This window comes from Lipotes vexillifer, unplaced genomic scaffold (assembly GCF_000442215.2).
Source record: "Lipotes vexillifer unplaced genomic scaffold, Lipotes_vexillifer_v1.1 scaffold91, whole genome shotgun sequence".
Taxonomy (NCBI): domain Eukaryota; kingdom Metazoa; phylum Chordata; class Mammalia; order Artiodactyla; family Lipotidae; genus Lipotes; species Lipotes vexillifer.
In genome coordinates this window covers 994,328-1,020,246 of record NW_006777583.1, presented here as the reverse complement: position 1 = coordinate 1,020,246, position 25,919 = coordinate 994,328, and the positions used below count along the sequence as shown (strand labels likewise).

General features: G+C 35.4%; 1 protein-coding gene across 1 annotated transcript in view; it reads right to left on the bottom strand.

Moving 5' to 3' along the window:
* Positions 1-24,056, bottom strand: part of WDR36 (WD repeat domain 36) — a 38,221-nt gene extending 14,165 nt beyond the window's left edge. The window contains exons 1-16 of the mRNA XM_007451189.1: positions 23,676-24,056; positions 22,368-22,395; positions 20,631-20,731; positions 19,068-19,185; positions 17,121-17,253; positions 15,587-15,641; positions 14,185-14,317; positions 13,445-13,620; positions 13,008-13,128; positions 12,437-12,502; positions 11,381-11,467; positions 10,029-10,174; positions 4,955-5,069; positions 4,289-4,454; positions 3,394-3,502; positions 1,315-1,394 (exon numbers count right to left, since the gene is read on the bottom strand). Coding sequence (XP_007451251.1) covers positions 1,315-1,394; positions 3,394-3,502; positions 4,289-4,454; positions 4,955-5,069; positions 10,029-10,174; positions 11,381-11,467; positions 12,437-12,502; positions 13,008-13,128; positions 13,445-13,620; positions 14,185-14,317; positions 15,587-15,641; positions 17,121-17,253; positions 19,068-19,185; positions 20,631-20,731; positions 22,368-22,395; positions 23,676-23,837 — 1,796 coding nt within the window. The 5' untranslated portion in view covers positions 23,838-24,056. The remainder of the gene's footprint in view (positions 1-1,314; positions 1,395-3,393; positions 3,503-4,288; positions 4,455-4,954; positions 5,070-10,028; positions 10,175-11,380; positions 11,468-12,436; positions 12,503-13,007; positions 13,129-13,444; positions 13,621-14,184; positions 14,318-15,586; positions 15,642-17,120; positions 17,254-19,067; positions 19,186-20,630; positions 20,732-22,367; positions 22,396-23,675) is intronic.
* Positions 24,057-25,919: the final 1,863 nt, after the last annotated feature.

Sequence of the window (25,919 nt, the reverse complement as noted above, 5' to 3'; positions counted from 1 at the left end):
TGTCTCTCCCATCTAACATGAACTTAAACTACTAAAAAGGAAAATGAAAAGGGCATTGTGTCAACTCTATTTTCTGTACAACTTTCCTACTGTAAAGTAATTCAAATTATAATGTTCACTTTTAGATAGAAGCAAAAGTCCAAGAAGCAAAAGACTAATCAATATTTCTAATGGTACCTTTAGAAAAAAGTTGTTTCTTTTTTTTTTAATTAAGAAAGTACCAACTTGAGGTGAATGTTTTGAAGCTGAAGGACACAGGCAACTAATTATATTTTGCTTTACTCTATTTTAAGTACAAAAGAGACACACCTGTGGACCAAATTCCCTAGTTATTAGAGTTGGACCCATTACTGACACTCTTGCTGTGCATATTTCCAAATCCAGTATGTATGCTATATAGACAGCTCTGCCTCATTCCTTTATCAAACTTAAAGGGAAATAAGTACATCAGGGTTTTTCCTTTCTAAAGGTCAAATTGCTTTCATGTATGAGCTTATCTAATTCCTGAGAAAGAAGAGTAGTAGAATTGGACAAAACTTAGTTTAGGAACATTTCAAAAGACTGAAAAGTACTAGCTTCCTTCTCATCTTTCTCACGTATCTCTTTCCTTATAGTATGTTCCTTTTCCCATCACTCCTTTCAAACTCAATCTAAGCAAGTCTATGTTAAGTGATATGATTTCAAATTTTATCTATTCCTACATAATTTTTAACAACAAAGTACTCTCTCAAATTACTGAACAGAATTAATGTTTTTTCTTCAAGTGCTGTTTTAGTAGGAAGTTTCAATCTATGACAGATTTCTGAACACTACTGGGTTTTACCGAAATCTTAAGACACACATTTTCATTACTTTAAGGTATCTAAATGTCTTTTTTCAAGAATTATGTTAGAGACAGAAAATATATAATACACACAAAGTGTTCTGATCTCTTAACTAAATTCAGTATCAACAACAACAACAAAAACAAAAAAATACTCAAAATAAAAGTTTGTAGTCCTAAAGTATGATCTCTACTTTGGAGTATCAAAAAGGCCAAATGTGCTTTCTTAAGGTTTATGCACCTCACTTCTATATCTCAATTTTGCAGGAATAGAGAACCTAAGAGGTTGGATTTTCCTATTATCTTTTATGGCACTAATCTCTGCTGTCTGAGATCAAAAACACTACAAGGATAAAATATAATCAGGTTAGAAAAATCCCCAAATATATTCACATTCAAAAAGTACATAATCCATTAACAACAGGTAAAAGTCACATGTAATGACAATGACTGAGAAAACCTCTGATAAGGTTAGAGATTTAAAAACTCACCATCCAGATGGAAGGTCCCAAGTTCTAATAGAGCAATCCATTGAAGCACTTATTAACCAACGACCATCAGGACTGAAAGCCTTCAAATTTAAAAAAAAAAAAAAAAAGAATGCATATTTAAATATATGTGTGTGTGTATATGTATGTATTTCTGTATGTATGTTTGTGTCTGTATATTTAACAGCTTAAAGAATACAAGAAATGAAAAGATAATGCATGCTTCATTAAAAAATGTTTGAAGTATAAAATTTACATCTTATTAACATAAAATACCATCTTATATACCACTGACTTGGATACAGCTAAGGACTAAGCTTTTACATGAATTATAAAAAGTTTTAAAAATGAACAGTTTCACCCAATTTTCAATTTCTACTCCATAATCTCCTATATTTATAGACAGTTAACAAACTGACTACTAATTGTTTTTAACATAAAACTGCAGTTCTGAGAACAATCTATTAGAAATATTTTGTGAGCCTGATTTCAATAATAAAGTATCTGTGAAAGCAACAAAAGCTCCATTTCCTTGAAAAGCATCTATATATTAGAATGGCTTTCTAAGAATGACTTTGAAGAATGCAAATTCTCTTAATATAGTGAAATTACTAAAGAAGTCCTTCAGCTTGTACTTATAGATTCAGTTAAAAGTCTTTTCTTCCTTAATGATGTTTTATTTCCAAAGAATAAATTAAAACCACAATAATCAGATTTTCAAAATAAATTTAAATAATAAACTACTTATGCCACCATGAAGAAGTATATCTTCTCTGTAGATAAAAATGGAAAAATAATAGCTCTCTTCCTGCAGCACATGAGCTTTAAACCAAGTCAAATGTAAAAGAAGACCCAAAAGGAAAAACTTTAAGGTTTATAATGGTAGTAGATTGTTCATCCAGGAGTGTAAACACACCATAGGGATTATGACCAACCATATTAGCAAATAACAGTGGGATAAGTGAACTCCAACTTGGTCATGGGGCTGCGATGATACTGTGGAAACTCAAACCTTAAGGTGCAGAGAACTCAATTTACAGAAGGATAGTGCAGATAATAAAGTATGGGAAAATGACTTTGATAGGTGAAGTCATGTTATAAATGCTCATAGGTTTAATGGAACAGGAGTAATTTGTTATTGACTAGGGGAAACTCCAGACGTATAACTCAAAAGTAAAGTTTGAAAAGGAAATAGGAAGAGCGAGATGGCATTGACAGATGTTTTCAAAAATGCAATTTCATCAAAATTACTCCACTCCCACCCCCATTTCTACAGATGCTGTCACAACAAATTCTGTTGATGGGTAGTTGTGCGAATCTCTTATCTGCAGAATAACACAATTTCCTGACCATTAACCCCCCACCCCTGATTTTTAAGGAAACGGGGGTAAACATTGCAAATTCAGATTTTTGGTGTGAGAACTGATAAGTAAAAGTAGCTGTTAGGAGTGTCACTATGTAGGATTTTCTTTTCTTTTCTTTTTTCTGTTTCAAGTAAATAAAGGTATCTGCAATTGATGCAAAGTCTTCAACTTACACTTTTTAAACTAGAGTACTTATTACCATATTTCTCACTATAACAACATAATAGTAACCTAAAACACATTTTTATTAATTAAACTCTTTTGAAGTTAAGATATATAAACTATAGAAATAATACTAAACTACAATGAACCAAGAATCAGATATTCCAGGTCTCCTATTAATTCATTATGAATGTAGAAAAACAGAAATGAGTTCTCTCAGCTTAGTTTAATATTAAGTCAAAAATGATACACTTATGTTTCAATGATTCACTCTCCAAAGTATATTCTGGCCTTGTTTAAAGAGAAAAAAATGAACTCTGGGATTTATACTTTAATGGCATTAACTTCCTGAGCAATATTAAACTTCTTTTAATTCTAAATTTTCCTTAAAAATCTCTTTTTTGAAAATTAGTCTCCTAATTATTCATTTTGAACATCTCCTCATATGATGAGTTTAATGCTATTAAAAGGTAAGTTTCAATTATTTGAACTTTTTAAACCTAAACAGAAATAGAAATGAATCAAGTTTTATTTAAACATCTGAAGTTTGTTTTACCATGTCATTTATTTGGCCTTGGTGTCCAGAAAACTCTCTGACAATCTTCCTAGTTTCTATGTCCAGAACAGTAATGGAGAAGTCGTCCAAGGCGAGTCCCAGAATGCCACTAGCAAGATAAATGCAACAGTTTTAATGAACAAGCAAACAAAAACCCTTGAACTAAAATCTCACAGTCATTTAAATTTTGTTAATCAAGTATACCTTTGGGGGAAATTAAGCAAAATGCTGTTCTTTTATATGAAAAGTCTGTTTTTTCCCATTTGGTAAATTACCTATAGTTGACCACTTTACATGAGGGTTAGGGCACCACCCCTCTGCAGACAAAAATCTGCATATAACTTTATAGCTGGGGGACTTCCCTGGTGGCACAGTAGTTAAGAATCCGCCTGCCAATGCAGGGGACACGGGTTCGATTCCTGGTCTGGGAATATCCCACAAGCCACGGAGCAACTAAGCCCGTGCGCCACAACTACTGAGGCTGCACTCTAGAGCCTGCGAGCCACAACTACTGATGCCCACGCATCTAGAGCCCATGCTCCGCAACAAAAGAAGCCACCGCAATGAGAAGCCCATGCACTGAAACGAAGAGTAGCCCCAGCTTGCCGCACCTAGAAAAAGCCTGTGTGCAGCAACAAAGACCCAATGCAGCCAAAAATAAAATTTAAAAAAAAGATGATATTAACTTTACAGTTGGCCCTCCATGTCCATGGTTCTGTATCTGTGGACTCAACCAACAGTGGATCATGTAGTGCTACAGTGAGTATTTAGTGAAAGTTGTGTATAAGTGCACCTGCACAGTTCAAACCTGTGTTGTTCAAAGGTCTACTGTACTTAAATTAAGAACTAAAAACATCAAGAAGAAAGTCCATTATCATTAAAAGAAAAACTTTACCTGTCTCTATGTAGCAGCATCATATTTGGAGATGAATCAAGGCTCACAGAATGAATTAAAACTTTGTTTTTAAAGTTCCAGAACTTGAGTACTCCTTCACTACCAGTTGTAATTGTCAACTGGTTTAATCCATCCACTGCAACACCTCTAACAGATCCTTTATGGGCTTTAAAGCATATGTTAAAAGAAGAAATAAGAATTGCAACTGACTCTCTGAACACTACACAAACAGTGATTCCATTATTTAAATATCTAAGTTCCCACTATTTAATACCCCTAAAATCTTTAAATTAATATGGATTGTAGGGAGCAGAGAGAAGATTATTATACCACTTGAGTAATAACAAAATCCATCAGGTTGATGCCATGAAGATTTCAAAAAATAGTTAAGATTTCTGCTTAATGCAAGAAGAAAAAAAAAGAACCTTTAATTTCTATAATATCCACTTTCCCCTAATACAACTATGACTTCATTCTCTTTATTTCAACATGGTGTTTCAAATAGATATAATGGCAGTATCTGCCACATATGGCTGATGATAACCCATATACAACTTTAGCAAAATGACTGGCACTCAAGAATTTAATAAATGCCAGCGACAGTTATTAGCCTTTTATCTATATTACTTTTTTAAAAAATAAGAAAAATAAAAATAAATTCAATACCTTGATCCTTGCCAAAACTTCCTCGGTGTATACCCGACTGCATGTTATATACATCTACAGCTCCTGATGAGAGACCAATCACAGCAAAGTTTCCACAAGAAGTTATATCCACTGCCTTAAGGGAAAAACAATTAACACAAATGACACAGAAAATAGCTAACATTTTTATTGTACTTTATGGTTTCCAAAGTATTTTTTTAATCTACTAATTATCTCATTTTAAAAAAAAGAATGATAAATGAATTGCTTCGTTAATTTTCTTAAACACAATGTAATTATATTTGGGTATATTAGAAATATCTGTTTGATTCTATCTCCATTCTCTAAGAAGTATGGAGAAATCCATACTTCCAAGACAGCAAAACATAACCAAAGTTAACTCAATTGAAATTCACTCAGGAGAACGGTATATCAACTGGTCTTCAATTTTTAATTTATTCACAACAGTACTAAAGTCAAAGCATTCCATTGCCTAATTTCTCATTACCTTACTTTTGTAATTGCTTTTATAGCGGATATAAAACTGGAACCACATCAGTTGGGATGTCCAATGAAAAAGCCCAAAATATTTTAATTACAACATATTAGGAAGGAAATACATGAGATACTACATGGAAAACATTTAGTTTATAATCAGTTTCTGTAAAATAAACTCATATTTTAATACTTAAAGTAGCAATATTATATTAAAAAGATGTCTTTTTTTCTGTTAAAAACGAGACTGGCTATGTGGTGGGTCATGCTCAGAGAAATCCATCATTGCCACTGCATCAGTCAGATGTCACCCACCTAAGAGTTAATTCAAAAGACTGTTGAATTTATGCCTAAAGAAACAGATGACTTCTAAGACCTAAAAGAAAATATTCAAGAGGATATTTAACTGTGCAAAGCAGCATAAGACTGACACACCACTGAGTCAAGATATCTTTACACAGCATCCACAGAAGTATGCTCCACTTACATCTATATTTTTCTAGACAATTATAGCTTATTACTTAAAAAAAGTTTTAGATAGGAAATTATGGACTAACCTTATAAAGCATTCTATCTTCTCAAATAGAACACTAACATAATTTTACCTATTTTGAACAACTCATAAATGTTTATGCTATGTTACATATTTATACTCTCAGGAACTAATAAAGATACTAGGCTATAACCTACAAGTAATGGCCCCTGAGGGCCCTGCTATACAGTAGTCCCCCTTATCTGCAGGGAATATGTTCCAAGACTCCCAGTGGATGCCTGAAACAGTAGACAGCACCAAACCCTATATATACTATGTTTTTTCCTGTACTAATGGGCAGGTAGTGTATAGAGCATGGACACGTTAGATAAAAAGATGATTCACGACAGAGAGGGACAGTGCTACTCAGATGGCATGCAATTTAAAACTTATAAATTGTGTACTTCTGGAATTTTCTATTTAATATTTTCAGATCAAAGTTGACTGCAGATAACTGAAACCATGGAAAATGAAACCATGGATAAGGGGGGACTGCTGTACTTTCTGGAACTTGCATATATTTTAATAGGATTTATTGTTGTTAATGGGACTGCTTCTGGAAGTCTCCTTTTACTTATTTATTCATTCTAACCTATACACACACACAATGTTCTATGAGTGATCATTATAGGCTATGAGTTAAGAACATAGGTTCTAGGAGTGGTCCTAGGTTCAAATCCCAGCTCTTCCATTTACTAGTTTTACTGATCTCAGGCATATTACTCATTATAGTAAGCCTCAGCCTCAGTTTTACTGCCTATAAAAAGAGGCTAACAATACTCCATATCATAGGACTGTTGTGAAAATAATGTAATATTGATATGTGCTAGGCAGAGAGCCTAGAACAAAGTAAGCACACAAAAAATGTTAGCTGTAATTATTATTACCACTACTATTACAATAGCTACTCAAAACTTTGCAGGTAAACTTAAGAAGTTTAAGATAGACTCTCTGTGGCTTAGATATAAAAGCTTAAGAGTAGATTTTTGTACTATGGAGAACAGAGCATACATACTGACAAAAAAAATGTGTACAAAATAGGATCAAGTGTGGTTATACTTTAAATATGCATTTTCAAAAGCAGAGGCATCTAACAAACTAATAGAACTAATAGATAAGTTCAGCAAGGTTGGTAAGATACAAGATCAATGTGCAAAAATCAATTATATTTCCACACATTAGCAATGAACAATCCGAAATGAAATTAAGGAAAGAATTCTATTTATAACAGTATTGAAAAGAATACAATTCTAGGAAAAATTACCCAAAGAAGTATGAGGCTTGTATACTGACAACTACAAAACACTGCTAACAGAAATTAAAAATCTAAGGGCTTCCCTGGTGGCGCAGTGGTTAAGAGTCTGCCTGCCGATGCAGGGGACACGGGTTCGTGCCCCGGTCTGGGAAGATCCCACATGCCACGGAGCGGCTGGGCCCGGGAGCCATGGCCGCTAGGCCTGCACGTCCGGAGCCTGTACTCTGCAGCGGGAGAGGCCACAGCAGGGAGAGACCCGCGTACCACCAAAAAAAAAAAAAAAAAAAAAAAAATCTAATTAAGTGGAAAGACATCACATGTTTATGGATCAGAAGTAATATTACGATGGTTAACACTCCTCAAACTGAGGTGTGGAATCAACAAGATCCCTATCAAAATCCTAACTGCCTTCTTGGCAAAAATTGACAAGCTGATGCTAAAATTCATATGGAAATGCAATAGACCAGAATAGCCAAAGCAATCTTGAAAAAAGAACTTGGAAGATTCAATCATCCTGATTTCAAAAAACTTACTAGAAAGGTACCATAATCAAGACAGTGTGGTACTGGCATAAAAATAGACATATAGAACAATTAAAGAAAACTGAGAATCCAGGAAAAAACCCTCACATTCATGTCAAACAATTTTTGGCAAGGGTACCCAGGCCATTCAATGGGGAAAGAACAGTGATTTGGGCAAATGATGCTGACATAACTAGATATCCAAATGTAAAGAATGAAGTTGGATGCCTACATGACGTCATACACAAAAATTAACTCGAAAAGGATTACAGAGCTAAATTTAAGAGCTAACATTATTAAACTCTCAGATGAAATAACAGGAGTAAATTTTTCATGGCCTTGAGTTAGGCAATATTTTTCAAAAAACCACAAGAAAAAAAAAAGGTTGGACTTCAAAATTAAAACCCCTTACGCTGAAATGACACCAACACGAAAAGGAAATGACATCACACAGAATGGGAGAAAATATTTGCAAATGACATATGTGATAAGGGACCTGTATCCAGAATATATGAAGAGCTATTTTTTCAACTCAAGAGGAAAAAGACAAATAACCCCATTAAACAATGGCAAAGAATTTGAATAGACATTTCTCCAAAGATGTAGAAATGGCTAATAAGCACATGAAAAGATGCTCAACATTGTTAAGTCATTGGGGAAATGCAAATCAGAAACCACAGTGATATACTACTTCATACACACTAGGACAGCAATAATCAAAAGAACAGATAAGCACAAGTGTTGGCAAGGACATACAGAAACTGGAACCCTTATATTGCTGGTGGGAATATAAACTTGTGCAGCCACTTTGGAAAACAGGTTGGCAGTTCCTCAAAAACGTTAGAGTTACATTATGACCTAATAATTCCACTCCTAGATGTAAATATAGAGAAACAAAAACATATGTCCACACAAAAACTTGTGCACTGATGTCCACAGAAGCATTATTTATAACAGTCAAAAACTAGAAACAATACAAATGTCCATCAACTATCAACGGCTAAACAAAATTTCAAAAGTCGAAAATGAAATATTATTCAGCAATAAAAGGAATAAAGTATTGATACATGCTACAACATGGATGAACCTTAAAAACATTAACCTTAAAAATGCTAACTGAAAGAAGCCAGTCACAGAGACCATATATTGTATGATTCTATCTGTGTGAAATGCCCAGAATAGGCAAATCTATAGATAGAAAGTAGGTTGTCGTTGCCTAGGTTGGGGAGATGGCGAAGGGGAAAAGTGAGAGGATGGGGCTTATTGGTAGTGGGTACAGAGGTTTCTTTCTGAGGTGATGAGAATGCTCTAAAATTAGACTTATTAGATTTTGGTGATAACTGCACAACTCTATGAATACACTAAAACCCATTAAATTGTACGCTTTAAATGAGTGAATTTTACAGTATGTGAATTATATATCACTAAAACTTATTTTGAAAAAGCAGAGGCAACAATTCTGCAAACCAAATTTGACATCATTTCTTTATACCTTAAAACCTGAACCCAATAGAAGACTTACATTATTATCAAAAGAAAACAAAATAAAATTTTAATAGAGGAGTAAGAAGTTATAGGTTAACAGTGACATTTAAAACAATATTTAAAAAAGGCTTAGACAGTACTCAATCAGACAAATATAAGAAATGAAGGATTTAAATTACTTCTACATCTTTAACTCATTAAAGATTTAGCTGAATCTTACTCCTACATTGAAAGAAAGAAAAGGAAGGAAGAAACCTTAAGATTCACTTTCATTGAATATAGTACTATATACTCAACATAATTCAGGTACGAAAGTATATTGATAAATGCTGAAATCCCCTTCAAAGTGTATCCTGACTAATCCTATATTAATCAAAAAATTAAAATAACCAATATACAACATCTAATTAAGCAAAACTTAACTTAAACTAATTCTCTCTAAGCTGGAAAACTTAACACTATTAGGGAAAAATTTTGAAATGTTAAACTATGTTCTTTGTTCTTTCAATGAATATTAGCATTAATAAACTTGAGTATAATAAGATAACCACAAGACAGTTTTACAGGAGAAGATGCCCTTAAAAACAAGTTCAGGGCCTCCCTGGTGGCGCAGTGGTTGGGAGTCCGCCTGCCGGTGCGGGGGATACGGGTTCGTGCCCCGGTCCGGGAGGATCCCGCATGCCGCGGAGCGGCTGGGCCCGTGGGCCGTGGCCGCTGAGCTTGCGCGTCCGGCAACGGGAGAGGCCACGACGGTGGGGGGCCCACATATCGCAAAAAAAAAACAAAAAAAAAAACAAGTTCACTTACTGTTGCAGTTATGTCATCTTTCTTCAGCTCTTTTGGCTTGAGAAAGTAAGCACCTATTGTAGATCTTTGATAGTTCCAGGTTGAGCAAGATAGCTTACCTTGATGGCAAGCAATGATACCATCCCAGTCACTTTCACGAGCTTCCTCTAAAACATAATTAAAATCATAAATCAAATTGCTTTTCATTCCCTCATTCATTCACGTATTTTATTTATTAAGCATTTAATATTCTATGTTGTAATCAGGCACTAGGGACAGGATGGTAAACAGGTAATTTCTGAGAGCAATGAGCTTCCAATCTAACAAGAGATTCTGATTAGAAGAAATTACAATAAAGTAAGATGGTATCTTGTAAGAACACTCAGGAATAGTTTACTAAGAGATCTGGGGAGAGTAATAAATGGTCCTTGAAAGAAGTAAAACAAGTAGAAATTAATTGGGTAATGGGGGGGGGGGGGCGTTGCTAGAGCAGAGAGAGGTTGAGACACACACACAGGCCCAAGAGTAACTTGTACAAAATTTAGCACAGCAAGTAAGTGTCTTGAGAGGGGTGGGAGGAGGACAAGGCCACTAGGTCACATTACCAAGGGTCTTGAAAGCCATGTGAAGGAGAGGAGGTTGCACCCAAAAGGTGATAAGGAGCCATGAAAGATTTTTAAGCATATAAATGACATGATTCAGACCTTTTAGAAAGACCACTCAGGCTCTAAGATAGAAAATAAACAGGAGGGGGGTTAAAGTTAAAAAAAAAAATTACCAGTCATCAGGTTGTTATAAATAACCTTGAAATGGAAATGGTGCCTATACAATTATTTCTATGATAGCTTTCGCTCAACAATCTTATCACTTATCTACCTTTTTCTTAAAATCACTTCTTCGAATGATGCACTGCTCAAATGACACAGTATACTAAGACCTCAGTGTGTTCAGATCTTTATTAAATTAGCCAGAGCTCTATGTTCTCAGTTCTCACCTTTTTACATTAGTGACTTTCTTATACCAGGCATGTAATAGAATAAATAGAAGAGCTACAAAATGAAATAGCAAATATTGTTTATTAATAGCTTACAGAGAACAAAGCCTAAATTATTAGATAACAAGTTCAAATTATAAATAACTCATTTTCAGTCTTCACACAAGACTAGCATGCACTTGGGATGCATCCTGGATTCTTACTAATATTTGCTGAAACATTTATTAAAATGGGAGAAATAAAGAAATATATTTTGAGTTACCCTCCGGATGCTTATTAATATTTGTAAAACCATTTATTAAAATGGAGGAAATAAAGAAATACATAGGAGGAAATAAATGACAGAGCAGAACTCGAAACACAGTATGAAGTTTCTTACCAGCTGCAAACTTTGTGATGGGTGGAAGTCTCACTGACATGACATTCTGAAGTCCTTTACGTTTGACTCTCTTTTTATTTATTAATCCTGTGGTTAGGGGAGAAGGGAATAGAGCTATGAATCCTTCTTAATGAAAAATGTATATATAAAAAAAGCTATTCATTGTCATATAACTATACACTTCAAGATATTCCCATTTAAGTCAGGTGCAAAATAAAGATGATGCTATTACCACTATTATCAGTAGTATTAACAATGACAGAAATATAAATGAACAGGCTGAAGTCACAATATTAGCAAAAAAATAAATATTAGCAAATTATATTAAAATATATAAAATACCACTGAATAATCTTAAATATGTAGGACCAATAGGAGGAAAACTAAAAAAACTTCACTGAGGAATATTAAAGACAACTTGAATGAGGATATATCATATTCCTAGATGTGACGATTCTTAAAAATATCAAATCTCTCCAATTTGATTCTAAGAAGAATTATTTTGGATATTGATTTAAAAATGATCCTGAAATCCATCTGGAAGTATATACATGCATGAATAGCCAGGATATTAGCTTGCAAAGAAGAGTAATTATAAATAAAACAACATTTTTGTTTAATAAACAAACTTTCAAATAACAGAAACCATGGGAAGGGATACAGAATAAAAGAGCCCTTTTTGCAAAAAGATGGGATGCTTCTTACTTTGATGCTTTCTCTAAGCTTCCTTCCATCTTTAAAATGTTATAGTCTGCAGATGGCTCAAGTTAGATCATCAATGTCTTTTCGGTGGCAGCAGTATGTTTTTACCACTTAAGATGTTTTTTACCGCCTAAGATATCTAACGCTTCAATAACCTTATAGTAGCACCTCAATCACTTCTATAGCAACATCTATCTTACGTATCTTACTACTACTCTTTCATACAAAGGATTTTTATTTCATCTGAAGAAAGAGGAAATTATCAATGAAACCTCCTCTGATTATCTTACAAAATCTTGAAATGATTTTTTGTGTGTGACCAACAGTTTTTTTTCCATCTTGCAAATGACGTACCATGTCCCAAGCTCTTGTTAAATTTTTCATGTACTGTGGAAAATGACTGAAGAGTTCCATCCTGACCTGTTGATATACAGAGAAAATGCCTAATCAAGCTTCATCGAAACAATGGACCATTTAAATCACAGCTCTTATAATATTAGATTCTACAAAAAGCTTGAAGTTAGTTTGCAGCACTTTAAAAGGCGAGCTGATTGCAACTACCTAATTTACCATATTCAACTGCACACAGAATGCCATTTAGTAAGAACAAAGGATAAATTGAGGTGCTAATAATTGCCAGTAGGTTATCTGTATAGGCAAGGGCCACATTTCTGGAATGTGCCCTTTCTGTCTCTGAGGATTAGTAAATAGAAAGACACTCCAAATAAAAGTAATAGCAGCTACAGTGTTCCCTCAAGTATTCAAAAACAATCACCTCATTTTATCCAGATTTCCAAGTCACTCAAAGGGACATCTGAATCTAAAACTGTGTAAATATCAAATAAATATTAAATACCTATTAAATATTGAACACTCTGCTCTCATTACTTGCTGAAATAAATTAATGCACAAAGCAGAAACTCACTTGCGCTAAGAATTTGTTGTCCATTTTGTCCATAATATCTTATTTTGGTAAGAGGAGCACTATGTCCCATTCTGAATCTCAAAAGCCGGCCTTCACCTGTGGGACCATCAAATATCCATATCTGCCAAGAAATAAAAAAGTAAGTTTCTTCCACAATGTTTTAAGTGATCTGCAAGGAGTCAAATCATCTCCTATACAAATGTGGCACTGGGTATTGCATGCAGACCACTGACCCTGGAGTGGGGGCTGGGGAAAAGCTAAGCTGTAACTCTCTCACTTTGCTAAAATCATGTAACCTGCTATGCGTTCCATTTCATCTATATCAATATCTTATCCCATATTCCCTTCATCTGCTAGGTTCCAGGCTGATACAGTACAGCAGGCTTATAATAACCGAAGGGTAGGACACATGAGCCAAGAAAGATAAGAATCAGTACCCTGAGAGCATTGTCAGCACCATTTGTGACAAGAAGTGGCTCTCTATGGAGAAATGTCAGTCCGGCAATTGCTGTAGAATGTGCATTTCTCATTTGATTGATTAACTTTTTGTCTTCTAGATCCCAGAGTCCAATATGGCCACATGGGCTTCCAGCTGCCATTACTGGATGACCATCTGTAGTTAAAATAGAATACATAAAGAAAAACATGCAACATAAAACAATTAAACTTAAGAATTTCTCTCTCCATCCTTTTAATCCATAAATATAAAGTTAAAAAAAAGGCTATACACCAATAATCTATCAATATTCCTTTGGCTCTTTATATTCCAGTATTTCATTCATTTCTATTAGATTAAATTATAAGAAAATATTAAGAAAATCTCTATGAGCTTCAAACTAATGCATTTCAAGTGTTCTTAATTTTCATCAATAAATAAATTAAGGACTTCCCTGGTGGCACAGTGGTTAAGAAACCACCTGCCAACGCAGGGGACACGGGTTTGAGCCCTGGTCCGGGAAGATCCCACATGCCGCAGAGCAACTAAGCCCATGTGCCTCAACTACTGAGCCCATGTGCCTAGAGCCCGTGCTCTGCAATAAGAGAAGCCACTGCAATGAGAAGCCCTCGCACCTCCGCGAAGAGTAGCCCCCACTCGCCGCAACCAGAGAAAGCCCCTGCATAGCAACGAAGACCCACCACAGCCAAAAATAAATTAAAAAAAAAAAAGTTAAGTTACCTGTGCGAAATGAAATCGAAGTAATAGGTCCCCAGTCTTGACGAAACTTCATTAATGTTTCATCAAACTTAATGTTGTGAATGATAATCTGACCCGACATAAGACCAACAGCAACAACATCCACAGCTGGTGCCTGAAAATTAAATTACTCAACTTTTTATTTTCTTAATCAAATTAAATTAATAGCTTTAATAATACTGACGATTACATCACTTATGTGTTATCAAATTATTAATAGCTTTAATAATACTGATGAGTGCATCATTACTTATGTGTTATCAAAAGAAATAATGGAATATCTAATCTAATAGTCTATGATTATAATCTTCATTTTATTTTTTGCAGTACGCGGGCCTCTCACTGTTGTGGCCTCTCCCGTTGCGGAGCACAGGCTCCGGATGCGCAGGCTCAGGGGCCATGGCTCACGGGCCTTGCCGCTCCGCAGCATGTGGGATCTTCCCGGACCAGGGCACGAAACCGTGTCCCCTGCATCGGCAGGCGGACTCTCAACCACTGTGCCACAAGGGAAGCCCTATAATCTTCATTTTATAAATGGTCTTACATACAGACTTCATAAATTTCTTTATTTTAGCACACAAGACCAATGTCCAATACCATTACAAAATGGAATCAGGCTAAACATGTTATTAATTTGCCATCAAGTAACTACTACGCATGAGACCCTGTGTAGAAGCTGGGTATACTAAAACAAGTATGATGTCTTGCCCTCAAAGGACCTAATCATCTGATACCTTTGGGGTCTTCTGGGTAGGTAAAAGCAGAGTAAGGCTGACGGTAGTGTGAGAGAATAAAGGAATGTATATAAACTGGGCAGGTATAAGCAAGTGATATTTAGAAAGACAAGGGTACATGGCTATATATGTGTCCAAAATAGATATAAGATTCTCTGCAGACATACAGTCATTCATTCATACATGTCCTATAGACTCATAAAAACAAAAAGCAGTTATTTCTGGAAAAGTCAAGCATTTAATGAATTATTAAGATTTGGGCCCCAATTATCTCAAGCTACAAATCTCAACATCCTGACAAATTTCTCCAAATGACCTAAAATCTCCCTTGCTTCACTGAAAAACTCATCTCCAGTCTTTACAAGGCACTGGACTACATGCTTACGAAATGATTGGTAAACATGGTTCCATAGCAACCACAGATTTAGAGCCTAATTCCAGGCAAAAAGGTTTCCACAAACGTTTATAGACAAAGGCGCTGTTTTCAATTACATTTCCAAAACACTATTTTTTACGGTAATATTTGTAAAGATACACTAGTTTATATGTTATTTTGTCTTTAGGTCCAAAAATATGGTTGGCCCCTGAAAATGAAAGATGCTACTACTATGAGCTTCATTTCTTCTTTGACTTAACAGAAAAATACTAACCTGCTGAAGCGCTGTCACTCCAACTTTCCATCCCGCAAATGTATACAGAAGTTTACTACAACAAGAAAAATAGTTGAAAGCTATTTTTTTTGGGGGGGGGTAGAAAAACAAAATCAACTACATATTAAAAAATGAAATAATAACAGGTGATATTTATTAAGTTCTTACTCTGCCCCACACTATTCTAAGTATATATATTAAAACAATTCCATGAGGTAGATACCACCATTTTCCAGATAAAGAAACTAAGAAACTTAATTATGTGAAAAAAATCAAGCTAAGATCACATGGCTAAAATTGACGGAGCCCAGAGAGACCAACTCCAGATCCTAAGCTGCTAAGAACTACTCTACTATGCAACATCTTTAAGAAATTAAATACAAAGAAAAAAAATACATGAGTAACCATGTTATATGACAGATATAACTTAAAATAAAATCTTAGAATATTAGCAGATCTCATTTTTCACTGCAACGTGTTCCTAGAAACATATCACAAAAGGGAATATATTATAATTACAATACTCCTTGTATGTTACATGACTGTTATACGACAATACTGACGCTGCTCTAAATTTCAGAATCAAGCCATAAATGATAAAGGATCCACAGAGCAGAGATATACGAAATTGTTATAATGACAAAGTACTTAAGCATATATTAAATTTTTTAAGGGGCACAGATTAGATCACTCAATGATTATCCAAGGGATACTTAATGTACAATAAAGAGTGTAAACATCACATAAAGAACCTAAAGAGATAACCTTAGGGCACAGAATATTTCAGTCATTATCCCTCAGCCTAGTGCAGAGTAGGTAGTCAATGATATTTATTAAACTGAACAGAAACACTGAATTAGAACTAGGATAAACATTAAACCTCTGAAAATCTTATTTCCCTTTTCGAATTTATAAGGGCTTTGGAAAGAACAATTTGGATGGTCAAATATTTTTGTTTGCCCTTTTAATGCTATACAAAGAAAGTGAGCTGCCACTTTTTTCTCTGGATAAACGTTCAAATAACAGGCAGAGGTATCCAAAATAATTTATCTAGACCCCAAGCTATACCAATAATATTAAGTAGATATCCGTCATGTCTGTGGTTGATGATCACTGTACTTTTACCCTGAAAACCATTCCTAAATGCTAGCACTAAATTAAACACTGATTTGCTTTGCCATCTTACCTTTTAGTTTACTGAGAACTAAAAGCTTCCCAGTGACAATCTCATAATTATCTTCTGATCCTGTGTACTAGAGCCTTCTTTACAGCTTTATGAATTCTTTACAGTGACTAAGGCCATTAGTATATACTTTTCAACGAGGATTTATGAAGCTGCCTACCATGTTCCAAGACCATATCCGAGCTTTCACATACGTGATGCCGTGAGTATAACTCCAAAAACAGGTATATTTACTGAAAGCCCTCCAGATAAATATATAAAGGCAAGGAGAATTGAGAGACTTAAGTACGCATCAGGGAGTAGTGATGAGGATTAGGTAAGAATCACTTATGTTCTAAATATTGTGCTTACTTGGATTTTACATTCCACAACTGGAGGCTTCCTTGTTCACTGCCAAGAAGTATTTTATTCAAGTAGGTACTCGGATGCAAAATTGCAGAAATTTTAAATACTGATTTATCAAAAGACAACTGCAGATATTCTTCTATGAAAGTAAAAGTTATAAACAATATGTAATTTTTTAATAAAATAGTTTAAAATATTTTTCATATACCCATATATTTAGCACTTAAAATCTACCATATCAAAGATTTATGTACTAATATAAATCAAAGACATATGCTAACCTATAAACATTCCCTGAGAAATTAAACAAATGTGATGAGGGTCAACTTGCAAATTTAACTTTGTCAAGAATTTTCTAAAAGTTCTAATATCAATACTGTTTAAAATTTCACTCAATGACAAATTGGTTTACAGGAATGAAAACAAGGGTTCAAAAAAAAAAAAATGACGCTAGGGATCAGACTTAGTATTTTTATAATTTGATCAAGAGGCAGCAAATGTTCCAAGTGAAGCACATGCACTGAGCTGAGCTATTCTAGGGAGTGAAGGACCAAATATCTAGAGAGCTTGACTGGCTCCTCAAACATGTAAAAAGTCAGAGGCAAACTTCAGTGAAAGGAGCAGTGCTTCTCACATTTCCACAGGAGAACCTCTAGCAGAGGAGAAGAACTTATAACCCTGTGGAGCAGAAAATGGCACAGCCAGCTGTCTCTCGCTGCAAGATCAAAACATTTTTTGAAATGCCATGTATGTTTAAAATTCCTATGTGTGAATTTTCTTTTCTACTTCACAGTTCATCCACGATGAAAACAATTTTTCACTAAATTTCCTAATAAATTTGAATATCAGAGAAGGTACATTTCTTTTACTCTTTAGTTTCACATACTATCTGGCTGCTACACACTCACAGGCGTATGTGTACCCCAGTTTAAGGAGAATAGATTAACAGGTGAGAATTACACAAATTTTACTTAAATACTATTTTAAAAGATTCTTGCCTCTGTTCGTAACTAACAGTTTTACTTAAGATCACTACAAACAGCTCCCTGAAGACACTGTGCTGCAGCAACAGCAACAAAAAGCTGGACATAAGGATCAACAGAAAGCCTACTGAACTCTAAGAATCAGGTTCTCTAATTTTATAAAAGGCCTTTTAACATCCATCTGCACAGGTACTACTTTTGGAATTCTGTTCCCTCCATCTGAGCAAAGACAAAACAAACAGTGACTAATCTGAACAAGAACATGGAATGACTCCCAGGAGGGCAATCTCTCTAGGATTTTTACTAAAAATAAACACATTACATCAAAAAATGAGTTAATCAAGAGGTAACAAAGGCTAAAAATGTAAAAGATTAAAAAACTTAAAAGCTTTAATTCATGACAGACCCCACAGTCTTTTACATGAAGAAAGCTGGGGATATTCTGGTGATAAGTTCCTAACCTTTGAAGATAACATGGTCCTATAAACATAGCTCAGTAACACTGTTTAAGAATATCACAGTTAAAGGACACTGACTCATATTCTTAGAAAAAGGATGTATATTTTCCTTCAGATTACTGGATCTTCAAGTTTACTATTATAATTTCACTTACTGAAAGTTGAAAATACAAACCAAGTATTACTCAGATGTGAACATACACCAAAATTCACCCCACAGAGAAAATAATATAACATGTCATTAAACTTGGAGAACTGCTGTACTAATACTGAACCAGTATTAGTTCAGAAAAACACATTAAGCAGGTTATAAACAGTTAGCTCAACTAGCTGACTAAAATTATTGATACTTACCCATTTTTTACTTAGAACCTTTTTCTTTACATGTATTAAAGATTCTTAAAATCTTTTTTACTGCTTTACTCCTCTGATATAGAAGTTATGCTTACATAGATACTTAATTTTAGTTACACACATACTACCCCAAGATAAAGCAATAAATTGGTTCTTACCTTCTGAATATATGTGCCAAATAATAAGAATACTGTCAGTATCAACAGAAATAACGTGATCCCCAAAGGGTTGCAAAAGATGGATTTCTGCCTTATGACCCTTAAAGGTATGCACTACCTACAATGTCAAAGTTCAAAGGAATTTCATATTATTATTCATTCATCATGTATTATTATTCATATTATCCAAAAAACAGGCTAATCCTGAAGATGCTCATGTTAAGAAATGTGGTCCAACTTTTGATTACCCAAGGTTAGATTAACAAATAGCAAGGAATCAGGCATTTTTACCTGCTCCCCCAGCCAGTCCAATAAGGAAACATGAACTAGGAACACAGAAATGAGATCTCTGAGGCTCAGCTTCTCAACTGAGCTTAGGAAGCATGCACACAGCTGGGTCCCTCACCCCATCCAATCAGCACAACTCCATGCTGATGGTATGTTCTAGAAGGCTGACCTCTACAGCCATCACCAGCTGGCTTCCACATGAGACAAGGGAGAGAGATATAGGATACTCCTTCCATATAGCTTTCTGTCTTGACACAGATATTCTTACCCTTACAGCAGCAGCTACATCCTCAATAACTACAGTCCCTTCCCCCATGGTTTCAGTTCCCACCAGGCTCCAGAAACACTATTTCTTCTCCTTGTCCCTTTGGCCCTAGGGATGGTAACCGCTTCCTACAGTTGATAGTCTCTGATACCTTTCTACCCCTACTTTCTATGTTTATCTCTCAGGGAAAACTACAAACTGCAATATTTTGCAAAAAAAAAAAAGACACTTTTCCTGACTCTCTAAAAATCAAAAAGACTCCCATTAAAGAACTTTATAGGTAAGTTGCCTTCCTCTGCCGTAGGTAGTGATGATGGAAAATGCTGGGAACAAACATCATCAGTCCAAGTTAAACTTTGAAAAGCACAGTGATTCTATCACTTGGCTATCTAGGCATCCCCATGGCCACTTTCCCTTTTCATTCTGGACCACTAGAGCCAGGTCGCCTCTCAAGTCAGCTGTTCCAGGACAAACTTAGAAATGAATGAGTAGATTAAGACAAGAAAAGATCCTTCCTTAGTAGAGAAAACAGAGAATCTAGCTTTCTCTATATAGGCAACAAGCACTTAGTTCTTAGAAAACGAGTCATGGGCTGTGTTGTTCATAATGAAAAAGTCAATCCACATAAAGCAGTAGTGCAAATACGAATCTCTTAGGAAAACATTTTCAAACTACTCTTAACTAAATCCTACCCTAACCAAATAAACAAAGTAGAAAACTCCAGAGACAGGACGTGGCTGGTCACAAAAATGTTTTACGAGCTGTGCAAATAATTCTAACACTGATCCTTGGCAAAGAAAACTGAACTAAAGCACCAGTTTTAACTAATTTTGAGAATTTGATGAAATCAACTTTCTCTTCCTCCAGAAAAGTGAATATACATTAAAAAAAAAAAAATGTCCAGAGTGTCCCAGATGAAGAATAACAACATTAAAGTTCCCTCAACTACCATGACAATCAACTACTGACCGCAAAAGACAAACAAATTAAAATAGTTCAGTGATACAAACCTCTTTATTACGGGCAAAGGCAGAGAAAACATTTCCATAAGCAGCAAAGACTAGCCTCCCATCAGCTGCCATACAACAGATATCCTGTGGAAGGGAGTTACCTAGGAAAAAGGAAATATAAGAAGTAAGGATTTTTAAGATCTTGGAACAAATAGAAACCTCAAGTATATGTATAACATTTTTCCTGACTATAATTTAAAAATATGTATGTATGAGAATCAGAGTATAAAATTTAGACTTCAATGTTATTTTAGACATCTAATAGTAACTATCACACTAAAAATATGACATCACCTTGACCTTCCCTAGAGAAGTGATGTCTGGTATTTGCAGACATAAAAACATAATCCTAAAGAAATGAGAAGAAGCTTTTGAGGTTATTTGGAAAAAAAAAAAATCCTCACTAAATACACAAAACTCTGGCAGATGGTCACCTAGCCTTCATGTGAATGCCTTCAGGAACATCAAGTTCCTAATAACTGCAGGAAAATTTTAAAAGTAAATCAAAACCTAGAACTCTAACTCTACCCTTTAGAGTAACCTAAAAAAACCTCCATATAATATTCTACATGCTGACCTTTCAAGTGAATAATATGGTTTCCACTCAGTCTTCTCCAAGATAAATATGCCTATCACCTCTAGCCATTTCTTATGGTAGGATTTCTTGATTCCTCTCTCACTGCCATGGTCACACTGGCCTTTTCTTTTTATTTCCTATTTTGGGGGCAGGAGGCTTAAAATATACAGAATCGCTTTAAGTATCTTTCATGCTGATATTCTGCTTTGGGATTTCATTTCCAAAATACTATTTTTATTGGTTTACCATTCGCTTTAGTATTTGACTTAGGTTTTAGTGCCCTTCTACTGTCTTCCATAATTTTAAAAATGTAAGTTTATCAGACATGTACACTGGATTCTTTATAGCTCTGTTTCTCTTACAAAGATCATATTTGATGGTGAAACTAAAATCTCTCAGCCCTGGCAAGCTCTTTATTCTATTAAAGAGTTTTCAAAAAAAAAAAAAAAATTCCTTCCATTGGAAAAATAATATCAAAATGCGGAAAAAGGGAAAACTCTTTCTTACAATAGAATGATAGAATCAGAAAATCACTCTGATAATCATCCTACTAATAACTGATTCAGGCAAGAATCATCACTAAATGATAAACCTAGCAGTAGTTGAAACTTTGTAGAGTAAAAGGACACTTACATGGTCTCAATGTACCTTACCACTTATTACATTTATTAGTTACAAAGGGTAAAACTTTAAAATGGAGCTGCCTGATAAATGTCACCTTAACCAAATGATCAAAGTTTTCACTGCCAGGAATAAGACTAACCAATAGCATGTGCCTCCTGATATGGTTCATTGAGACTTCAGCATCATTTCTGTTATTATTGCCATACTGCATAACCTGAATCTAATCATCAGGAAGCATTAGAAAAAGTCAAATTGAAGAATATTCTAAAAAAGAACTAGCCTATACTCTTCAAAAAATAAATGTTGTAAAACACAAAGAAAGTCTGATGAATTAGTCTAGATTAAAGAAGACCAAAGAGACATGACAACTGAAGGCAACACATGATCCTGTCTTGGACTTTTTGTTGTTGTTGTTATGTAAATTTACTATAAATACACGCTGGAGTCCTTGTTCTGCAAGTCTTAAATTATGTCAAAATTATAAAAAATTTTAAAATACTAAACATGCACAAATTCAGGATAAAGTCTATACTTACTTACTGCAACCAGACTAAGTTTCTGAACCTGTCTTAAAAAAAAAAGAAATAATTAAGTTTTTACTAACAAAAACAACTATAATAATCTAACATTTGAAGATTAAAATCTAACCTCATACATAAATTTGCTATTCTGTCCTTCCTTAAAAAGACACTTAACTGACCCTAATTTTCATTATTAGGAAAGCTTATATTTTCTACTATTTCATCAGATGGAAGGGTAGGTGTCACACATAGTTTTCTATATGGGTCATGTAGTAAATATTTTAACGCTTTGCATGCTGTGTGGTTTTTGTTGCAATTACTCAACTGATAATGTACCACGAAAGCAGCCATATATGACACAAAAACAAACGTGCATGGCTGTTTTCCAATACATTTGACTTATGGATATAGACTATAATTTTCAAAGTTTTCATATGCCATGAAATATTATTCTTCTCCGGATTATTTCCCAATCATTTAAAAACGTCAAAACCATTCATCTCAGAAGCACAGAGCTCAGAGGGGTATAAGGAGAAATTCATACCCTAGAGATGTGTAAGACTGAAAGAGCCCTTGAAGATGAATTAAATAATCTGTTTCTTAATCAAGAGTAGATGGATGTGTCTCCATCCCATGTCAAAATGTGATTATACTGCATCCTACCACTATGCAAATTTTACTTGCAGATTATGCTATATTAGAATAAACACAAACATACACAGAAAAATAAATAAATAAAAACGTCATGGGTCATACAAAAATAAACTGTTGGCAGAACTGGCTTGCAGGCTGCAGTTTGTGAACCCCAATTTATGGTTACTGATCCAGGTACGTGACTTTGAGAAAGTTACTTTGAGAAAGTTACTAAGGGGAAGTTTAGGGAAATTAGCTTGCTATCAAATGTGGACTGTCCCCTACAACATAATTAATCGCACCCCCTCCAGTTATCCCAATGTTTTTTAGCCTGTATTTCTAACCCAGCTCTTGTCGCGCATTGCACAAAATTGCTTGCAAGTCTTTCTAATGAAGAAGGTGGTGGCGCCAGGGAGTTTTTAAAATCACATTTACATCTTCAAGAGAACTTCAACAAATATTTACAGAACAAATACATTGCTATTGAACTGAAATGTTCTCTAGTACCTCCCCCTAGACAGACTGCCTCCGAAACTCTTCCCAAGCAGACTTCAAGGGCTAAATCAACACGTGGATGTAATACGGTGGCGAAAGCCCTTGGTAGGTGACGGAGGAGAGCGGGATTGCCACAGAAAGAGTTGGGGGCCGGGGAGGGTGATTCCCGGGAAGCGAGCGAAAGAAGTCACTCACGTCATACGTGTGGAAGCTTTTGCCCACGCACGTCGTCACACAGAATCGGCGCTTCAGCGCACTGAACCGCACCACGTGTGGAATGTCGTTGCTGAAAAGCCCCAAAGCCCGGAACCCCGCGAAAAGGGCGCTGGCAGTGCGGTCTCCTGCGCTCCGCTCCATCGCTGCCGCGGTGGGGTTTCCTCTGGGCTCCAGTCCCGGTGGAAACCGCGCACCCCCGCCCTCTGCGCGTCTCGTGGCACAATCCTTTGCCGGGTTCCCAAGCGCTTCCGGTCCCCGCTGCCAATCGCGTGAGCGGAGACTGTCTTCAGTGCATTTGAAAAAGAGCTCCCTGCGGAGCTCGAAAGGGAGGCGCGACTTCAGTTCCGCCGTCCACAGTCTTCAGCAGTTTAACGGTGCTCCCAGCTCTCCCGGGCCTGGAAGACACTCGAGTCACTTTTCAGCGGGACCTTTGGGGAGGAGAAAGACTGCGGAAGCAAGTACGAGGGCCAGGAGGGTGAAGGGGAAACCGAAGTGTTAACTCAGATCGAGTCAGGTTAAACGTGTGATTTTGAAAACGTGTGAAACGATGAGACTGTCAAGAAAATTTGAACACTGAGTGGATATTTGATGATATTAAGACATTAGACATTATTGTTTAAATATGTGATAGTAGTATTGTGATTATGTTTTTAAAGGTCCTTATCTTTTGGAAATATGTATTTATGGATGAAATTATGTATCTCGAGATTTGTTTTCAAAATAATTGGGAATGAGGTGCATGGTTTAGATGACATAAGATTGGTAATTATTTAATCTGGGGAATGAGTATGTGAGAGTTCATAAGCAGGAAGTTCTGCTTCCTTTTAAAATCAAAATTTCCCATAATAAAAATATTTTTGTTTGCTTTTTACTGAGTTTGTTTAAAGTAAAATATAAATTGGAATATTAATGGATTATTAATTTTTACCTGTGAGTCATGGAAATATGTACAAATGTTTTTAACTACTAGATAAACATTAAGAGTTCTCTAAATTTTGTGTAATGCACATATTACTTTTATAATCACAAAGACTTCTGTCTATATTGACAGTTTGGGGAGAAAATTGAAAAAGTCTCCTGTTCAGGACTTTGCAGTTCACAAAGCCTTTGATAACACCCATTATCTTAATATAATCTTCAAATTAAGACTGTGAGGTGTTTAGGGCAAAAATTATATTGTTGTTTTACAAATGAGGAAATTGATTCATTGGGATTAAATGATTTGTTCAGTTCCAAGATTATTTAGTGCCAAAATCCAGACTAGCACAAGGTTTAGAAAAGGATTAGGAGAGATCACTGAGGGGCGGCTGGAGGGTGGGAGAAATCATTCAGCAATCTGATTTTCAAGATCACATGATGGGCCACATGATGGGTGTGTGTTCGCATTAGATAAGAAACCTGAGGTTCCCAGAGATTACCTGACTTGTCCAGGGTCACTTAATTAACGGTAGTGTAGCAATTTGAATGTAGGCCTATCTGACAATTAGATTTATGTTCTTTGACCTACATCTGGACAATAATACAAAATTTTAAAAATTAGAACTGTCATGGAAAATCTAGTCATATGGTAGCAGTAGACGTGCATGTTAGCTGTTTTGCTGTGATCTTTTAAAGGGACCATGTTATGGGCTGATTGTGAGTTTTCCAGTTTTAGCAGTTGGTCAGAGTACATTTCTCCCCATCAGTTGCCTCCCTGAGTTTCTTGCTATTTAGCTGCCAGCAAAGTGTTTGAATGTGTAGTGGGAGAGAAGGACCTAGCCACTGCTCTTTTTACTTAGAGATGCCCCTAAGGATGGTAGTCCCAAGTTAGAATAAAAGAAAAGGTAGGGAATTCCCTGGCAGTCCAGTGGTTAGGACTCCAGGCTTCCACTGCAGGGGGCCCGAGTTTGATACCTGGTAGGGGAACTAAGATCCTGCAAGCCACGTGGTGGATGTAGTCGATCATTGACAAATGATCATTTTCAATTTGATTCAATGCATTGGGACTTCAGGATATTCAGGTAAATTAAAAGTATAGCTGTCGTGTTGTCATATCTAACTTTTTAAAAAGGGTTAAATATGACTTTTCTGATTAGTTTATATAATAAAGGCTATTTCTTTTTTGTTACTGGTATTGTGATTACCAGCCTCCAAGATGTCCTCAATGAATCTTACCTCCTGGTATTCACGCCCTTGTGTAGTTCCCTCTCACACTGAATAGGGTTGACCTGTAACAGGGCTAGG